This window comes from Enhydra lutris, unplaced genomic scaffold (genome assembly GCF_002288905.1).
Source record: "Enhydra lutris kenyoni isolate GAN:26980312 unplaced genomic scaffold, ASM228890v2 scaffoldscaffold48, whole genome shotgun sequence".
Taxonomy (NCBI): domain Eukaryota; kingdom Metazoa; phylum Chordata; class Mammalia; order Carnivora; family Mustelidae; genus Enhydra; species Enhydra lutris.
Window position 1 is genome coordinate 13473153 of NW_019154132.1, and position 8055 is coordinate 13481207.

The 8055-nt window shown below is 45.7% G+C and overlaps 1 protein-coding gene across 1 annotated transcript in view; it reads right to left on the reverse strand.

The window, feature by feature from the left end:
* The window catches only part of LOC111156736 (mitochondrial calcium uniporter regulator 1), a 28398-nt gene extending 20891 nt beyond the window's left edge, over window positions 1-7507 (reverse strand). Inside the window, exon 1 of the mRNA XM_022517791.1 lies at window positions 7022-7507. Within this exon, the coding sequence (XP_022373499.1) occupies window positions 7022-7451 (430 nt within the window). The 5' untranslated portion in view covers window positions 7452-7507. The remainder of the gene's footprint in view (window positions 1-7021) is intronic.
* Window positions 7508-8055: the final 548 nt, after the last annotated feature.

Sequence of the window (8055 nt, forward strand, 5' to 3'; positions counted from 1 at the left end):
CTTAATGATGTTGAGTATCTTTTCATTGCTTATTGGCCATTTGTCTATCTCTGGAGAAACATCTATTCAGACCCTTTGGCCATTTAGAAAATTGGGTTATCTCTTGGGGTGCCTGGGTGGCAGTTGGTTAAGTGACCAACTCTTGGTTTCAGCTCAGGTAGTGACCTCAGGGCTGTAAGGCTGAGCGCCAAATCAGGCTCCAAGCTCAGTGCAGAGTCTGTTTGAGATTCTCTCTCCCTCTCTCTGCTCTTCCCGCTCATGCTCTAATAAATAAATCTTTAAAAAAAATTGGGTTATCTTTCTGTGATTGAGTTGGTCATTAAGAACTCTTTATACAATTTTAGGGGCATCTGGGTGGCTCAGTTGGTTGAGCGTCTGACTTCGGCTCAGGTTATGATCCCGGAGCCCTGGGATGGAGTCCTGTGTCAGGCTCCCTGCTCAGCGGGGACTCGGCTTCCCTGCCCCTCCCCTAGTTGGTAGTTTCTGGTGCTCTCTCTCTTGTGCGCATGCTCACTCTCAAATAAATAAATAAAAATCTAAAGACATATATACATTTTATTTATTTTTGAAGATTTTATTCATTTATTTGAGAGAGAGCATAAGAGAGAAAGCACGAGAAGGGGCAGGGTCAGATGGAGCAGCAGATACATCGCTGAGCCACTCCAGGATCATGACCTGAGCAGAAGGCAGATGCCTAACTGACTGAGCCACCCAGGTGCCCTTCTTTATACATTTTAGATACAAGTTCCTTACTGTATATATACTTTATGAATATTCTCTCCCATTCTGTGGGCTGGCTTTCACTTTCTTGATGGTGCCTTTCAAAACACAATAGTTTTTAATTTTAATGAAGTCCAACTTATTTTTGTTCTTGTGCTTTTGGTGTCATATCTAAGAAACTACTGGCTAATTCCAGAACACAAAGATTTACACCATTTTTTTTTTCTAAGAATTTCACAGTTTCAGCACTTACATATGTATGTCTCTGGTCCATTTGAGTTAACTTTTATGTGGCGTGAGATGAGGCTTTGACTTCTTCTGCATGTGGAAATCCAGTTGTTTCAGCATTATCTTGGAACTTGTCAAAAACTAGTTGACAGTAAATCTTCTCTGGGTTCTCCACTCTATGCCACTGATTTATATCTGTCCTATGCCAGTGACACATTTTCTTGATGACTTATAGCACTGTGGTAAGTTTTTATATCGAGTTTTGTTCTTTTTCAAGATTGCACTGGCCATTGCATTTCCTTATGTACTTTAGCATCAGCTTATCAATTTCCTTTTTTTTAAGTCTGTAGATCAATTTGGTGGAGTACAAAGTCTTCTAATCCATGAACATAGGATGTTTTTCCACTTCTTTAGCTCTTTAATTTCTTTAATGGTGTTATGTAGATTTCACACTATAGCTGACCCTTGGAACACAGGTTTAGACCACATGGGTCCACTTATACACAGATTTTTTTTTTCCCATACTGTATTTCCTCTTCTTTGATTTTCTTAAAATTTTCTTTTCTCTAGCTTACACTATTCTAAGAATACAGAATACAACACATGTGATATATAAAATGTGTTAATTGACTGTCTGTTATGGTAAAGCTTCTGGCCAACAGTAAGCTATTAGTAGTTAAATTTGGGGGAAGTCAGAAGTTATATACAGATTTTCAACTGTGTGGGAGTTGGCACTTGTAAGCCCTGTGCTGTTCAAGGGTCAATCCTATAAGTTTTGTGTGTTTTTTGTTAAATTTGTCCCTAAGTACTTTACTCTTTTTGATGCTACTATAAAGGTAATTATTTTTTAGATTATTCATTCTAGTGTAGAGTAATGCAACTGATTTTTGTTATATTTTTTATGTTGATCTTATATCCTGCAATCTTCCTGAACTTGTTAATTAGTGGTTTTTTAGTGAATTCCTTAGATTTTTCTTACAGGGTCATGTCATCTGTGAACAATGATAGTTTCATTTCCTCCTTTTCATGGTCTTCCACTTGTTAGAACTTCTAGTACAATGTTGCATGGCTGGTGATGGCAGACATCTTGCTCCCGACCTTTGGAGGGAAAACTTTCATCCTTCACTATTAAGTATGATGTTAGCTATGGGTGTTTCACAGATGCCCTTTATTAGTGAGGAAGCTCCTTCCATTCCTAACTTGCCAAGTGTTTTTTATCATGAAGGGTGCTGAATTTTGCCAAATTCCTTTTCTTTGTCTTCTGAGATGATCACATGGTTTTTTTTTCTTCTTCTGTTTTTTTAAATATGGTGCAGTACAGGAATTGATTTTCAGATGTTAAATGAACCTGTTGTTCCTGGGATAGAATTCCCTTCAGTCATGATGTATACTCCTTTTTTACATATAGCTGGATTTGATTTGCTGAGTATTTTGTTGAGGATTTTTGTCTTTATTCATAAGAGGTATTGTCAATAGTTATCTTTGTGATGTCTCTACAAAATCCTATCTTTAGAGGGATGCATTCTAATAATTTGTATGTTAACCTTTCTTATGAATTTCTGTGCATTTAGCCACAGATCCAACTCATCTTGTAAACTTGTTTCAAGGTGCTCATTTGAAGACGGTAGCATGGTAATGGTTCTCTGGCTTTTGTATTTCATGAACCATAAAAATAGTTTAAAAAATATGTATCAGTTGCAGTGCCAACTAGTAATTCTATCCAGAAAGGACAATTAAACACAATAGCTCCTTATTCTTACAATCATATTATAAAAGACATTTTGACCGCAGAAGAAAAAAAAAGAGATGGGCAATATAAAATTAAAAAACTTTCATTTAAATGTAATAAACATAGCTACATGAAAATTTTACTACATGTCTGTCTTTACTTTTCTATGGCGCCAGATTTGTAGAAGAGTGGTAAAAGAAGTAATAGTGACTACTAAACAGTCACTACTAACTCGAAGTTTAAAAGTCTGAGATAAATCCCCTAAGTGACCAGAAAGCTACTGCAGCTAATCAGCTCCTACTGTCAATCCTTCACCTCTAAACACTCTAAAGGAAATTGCATGTAAGCAAAAACATGACATGGACAGAACCCTACAGATCGGATGTTTGTCTAGAAGCCTAGAGCAATGGTTCCCGCCTTGGAAAGAGGGTCACAGTCAGCGTCAAGTGCAAGAAATCCAATCATTTTGTACCAAGCACTGTTTGCAGACTGGCAAAATGTAAAATGCAACAACTGCTAGATGAATGTGTGAGTTTAATCGTTTTTTAAAAAAAAGCGGGGGGGGGGTGCCTGGATGGCTCAGTCGTTAAGCATCTATCTGCCTTTGGCTTGGGTCATGATTCCAGGGTCCTGGGATTGAGCCCTGCATAGGGCTCCCTTCTCAGCAGGAGGCCTGCTTCTCCCTCTCCCACTTCCCCTGCTTGTGTTCCCTCTCTTGCTGTGTCTCTCTCCATCAAATAAATACATAAAATCTTTAAAAAAAAAAAAAAAAAAAGGCCCTTACATTTAGGGAAACACTAGCCTACAGTATCAGGTCCTTGGCAAGGCACACAAATACAAAGCCTGTCCTAACTTAGCCTACACCTACCCTTTCATCTTTCTTTCTTGACACCTAAATTATTCTGTGTCCTTGTGTACTTGTATATCTTGGTACTCTGTGTACTTGTATATCTTGGTACTCTATCCTGATGTCTGGCTTGACCCCCTTTTTCAACTGGCAAATTTTAGCATCATTTCAACCCCTCTTCATTTAATTTTGCAATCTGCTAAGTAAACATTATGCTCTGGGTAGGGAATTGTGCTACACTGTGTGGTTCCATCTGCTAGTTCCACCCAGGTCAGAGGGCAGCCTTGATTGCTCCTTATCTGTGTTCTCAGCCCAGCCCAGCCCAGCCACCTCTATCACAGCACTCACCACACTGTTTCCACATCTGTATCATCTACTAGGTCCAAACATCCCAAGAGCAGCCAGTCTTAGTCATTTTCACATTAGTAGCATCTAGCAGAAGGCCTGGCCAAGTGCAGGCCAGAAATAATTGTGTAAGAGACCTCTCTGATCTGGATCGTGAGACTGTCTAGAAAGAAAATTTGCAATCATCCCCTTTCACCTCTTCACCTACGACCTTCTCTTTGTACCTAAAATAACTCAGTTAAATCTGGTCCCTCTTTTTTCATTTGTCCCTCTTTTTTTCTTTCATTAACCCCAGTCTAAGACAAAACTGGCCTCCAGGAGAAGAGACCCCCAATGACTGCCTGATGACAGAACAGACCGAGCTTGAGAAACAGCAGTGATGAATGAATGAACGAACGAATCTCTCAAGGGGCCCTCCAGAGGCCAACCCACCCATATTTAAACTGTGCTCAACTGTCCCATTGGTCAGGAAGCTTGAAAACAATTTGAGTCTAGAACTGGCTGGTGAAGAGTGATGGGATTTTTCTAGTACCAAATTAGTCAACTGTGTGACTTAAAACATCTCCCTCTCTCTCTCACACACACACATCCCAAAAATAAACAATCATGAGTACTTTCTAAGCAAGAGCTAATTCCAATTTAGATGCTGCAGATTTTTTTCTTGTTCAAAACAACTGGAATTAGGGGCACCTGGGTGGCTTAGTCGGTTAAGCAGCTGCCTTTGGCTCAGGTCATGATCCCAGGGTTCCGGGATGGAGCCCTCCATGGGGCTCCCTGTTCAGTGGAGAGCCTGCTTCTCCTCCCTCCCGCTCTGCCTACTTGTGCTCTCTCTGTCAAATAAAAGAAAAATAAAACAACAACTGGAATTCATTTAAACTGTAAGCTTACTTCAACAAACTATGTACTGTCATCTGAAAAGTGTTGAAAAGGTCTGGCCCCTTCTCACTTGGCAGGCCAACCACCACTGATGGAAGCTGAATGCCATCTTGCCTTCTGTCAAAGGGTGAAGCCTGAGGAGGAGCAATACTCTTGGCATTTAGAATACCTCTGACTCATTTTTCCTCCTTTATTGTCACAACAAAATGAGGCCCAAGAACTATGAATTCCCACTAATAACCAGGAAGCAAGTAAATGGAATTTAAAGTGCAATGCGTAATTCTCCCTTGGAGGGACCTTCAGAATATCAAAAGGATATATTAAAACACACACACACAAGGGGCGCCTGGGTGGCTCAGTGGGTTAAGCCGCTGCCTTCGGCTCAGGTCATGATCTCAGGGTCCTGGGATCGAGTCCCGCATCGGGCTCTTTGCTCAGCCAAGAGCCTGCTTCTCTTTCTCTCTCTCTCTCTCTGTCTGCCTCTCTGCCTACTTGTGATCTCTGTCAAATAAATAAATAAAATATAAAAAAAAAACCAAAAAAACACACACACACACACACAAAAGCAGCCGGGAGTTAGGCCTGAACGGAGGAGGAAACCAAGTACAAACTTACTACTCACAACATCCTTAAGTCTCAGTAGCCCTACTGAGAACCGCGGCACCGAACAAATCACTAGGCTGAAAGTAAAGAAACAAAACTCAGTTGCTGATGGTTGCTCCTTAACTGTGTCTTGGCTGTTTCCCCATATTTATGCATCCATCCTCACTCTCTGAAGAAATGAGATCCTCTGAGCCTAATTCAATAAGTACCACCTTCCTGACAAAATCAGAAAACTCATGAGAACGCTTCCCCTTTTGCCCCACAGTATTGAATGAGGAGATAAAAATAAATCAAAAGTCACGAGCTTATTAAAAAAAAAAGAGCAACAAAAGACAGTACTGAAATAAAGATCAAAGTCATCTCTAACTCCTAATTACTGCAGAACACTGACAGAGTTCACCACTCATTCCCACTTTGTATGTAAAGCTTCCTTCCTTCACTTTTTTGTCCTTCCAGTCTTTCCCCAGATGTGGATATTTTTATACTTTAGAAATTGTCAAGAGGGCGCCTGGGTGGCTCAGTGGGTTAAGCCTCTGCCTTTGGCTCAGGTCATGATCTCAGGGTCCTGGGATCAAGCGCCGAATCAGGCTCTCTGCTCAGCAGGGATCCTGCATCCTCCTCTCTCTCTGCCTGCCTCTCTCCCTACTTGTGATCTCTCTGTCAAATAAACAAATAAAATCTTTAAAAAAAAAAAAAAAAAGACACGAGGGAAAAATTTCTTAAAAAAAAAACAGAACAGTCAACATTTACTGGGCTTTTCTCTTAAGAAAAAGATGGAGGGGAGCCATCAGTGTGGTTACTGATGACTATGGACTGATATGATAGATCACCCAAAGTGGTATTTTTGCCCTTTGCTAGTAAAGATTACCCCAAATGATATTTTCATCAACAATTTGCTATTTAGTAAAATAGCCTGTTTCAGACTTCCTCATCTCTATAAAAGGCTGTGACTGCTCTCACCTCTTTCAAGTATTTAACCAAATGCCACCTTCTCAATATAAATTACTCTGATAACCCCATTTAAGCTCATTGCAGGAGGCCCACTTCACTTCCTAAGCCTTACCACCTCCATTTTTCCCCTAAGGTATTTTTCACTTCCGTACGCAATCATATGTAAATTATATGCGTACACATAAATTGTAGCTATCTACATCATCTCCGGTACTAGAGTGAAGGTCCCAGACTTTTCTCATTTTTCCCAAGTACCCAGAAAAGCGCCAGCCAAGCGCATAACAGGCAACTAGTGTTCATTGAGTTAATAAATCCACGACAGTCGGAAGTGAAACTGCAGTTCCCAGAGCTTCGCTCCCCAATCTCGCAGAATCTCCCGCAGTCGCCCGCACCCGAGTGGCGACACGAGGGATGCGTCACCGGCGCCCATCCGGCGGCTCCACCCGCCGGCGAGCACCAGCTCCCTGCTCAGCGCGCACGGCCCTCCCGGCATCCCCGCCAACCGCAGCCAACACACCTTGTGCCCCGGACTCCGGGTCACCAGGGCGGGGGCAGACAGACCTTCGTCCCACGCCCGGAGAAGCGCGGCGACCTCGGCTCATCCGACCTCTGGGTCGCCGAGCCTCCCCGTCCCGTCCTGCCCGGAAGGTCAAAGCCAAAGCTGGTCCCGCCCCCTGCCCGGCGAGACGAGCCCCCTGCTGCCCCGGCCGCGCGGCCCTCACCTCTCCTGGACGAAGTGAGGGCGGCCAGTCGGCCGCGGCACAGGTGGAGGGCGCCGGCGGCCCAGGCGACGCCCGGGGCGAGGCCCCGCAGGCACCTTCCCGCGCCGCCGCGGCCAGCCGCGGGGACAGAGGGCCCCAGGCGCGAGCGCTCCCTGTCCGCAAGGGGCCGGCGCGGGGCAACGGTGGCCAGGCGCGGGGAGGGCACAAGCAGGAGGAGGAGCAGCGGGGAGGCACGTGACGCGCCGCGGGGGGCCGCCGGGGCGCGAGGCTTCAGCGCCCCCAGACCCACGGACAGCGCAGACAGGCAGTAGCGCGCCGGGACGCCGCGGCCGCCCGGGCTTCCGCAGCCGCCTGAAGGCAGGAAGAGCACAAGCCGCCGGCGGCCCGGCGGGCGCTTCGGTCTCCCGCCCGCTACGAAGCCGCAGTCCATCGCCACGGCGGTCACAGGCCCGGGCGCGCGCTCATCCCGCTCGCGTGCCGCGCCGGCCCGAGTCCTCACCAGGGGCTGCGTGGAGGGTGGCGCCGGGCCCGCCCTTTCCTGCCAGGAGGGCGGGGTCAGGGCGCGCGCCGGGGCGGGGCCAGGCGGGGGCGGGGCCTGTATGGGGCGGGGCCTGTATGGGCGGGGCCAGGTGGGCGGGGCTCGACCCTAGGCCCAGCGAGAGAAGCGAGCGCGGGTCCTGCGCGAGCTTGGGACCCGCTCAGTGGAGTGGAGGCTGCGGGGGCTCCCTGATCTGTGATGCCTTCCTGGCTGCCACGATTTGCTGCCACCGGCGCCCTTCAGAGTCCCCAGGAAAGTCCCTGCACCGCCAGGCTGCTTAGATTTTACTATCCTCATTTGAAGTCCCCCAAAACGTGGCGCTGGGGTGCATGTTAAGGAATTAGCAGGGGCAAAGGAGAGGCGTTTACATAGACAAAACATTAAAAGGCTAAACTTCAGAGCTTTTGTTTCCGGATTAGCACACCAAGAAATGATAAAGTCCCAATCTGGGGTATTTAAAACATGGGGCATGAATGTTAACTGAGACCTCCTGGCG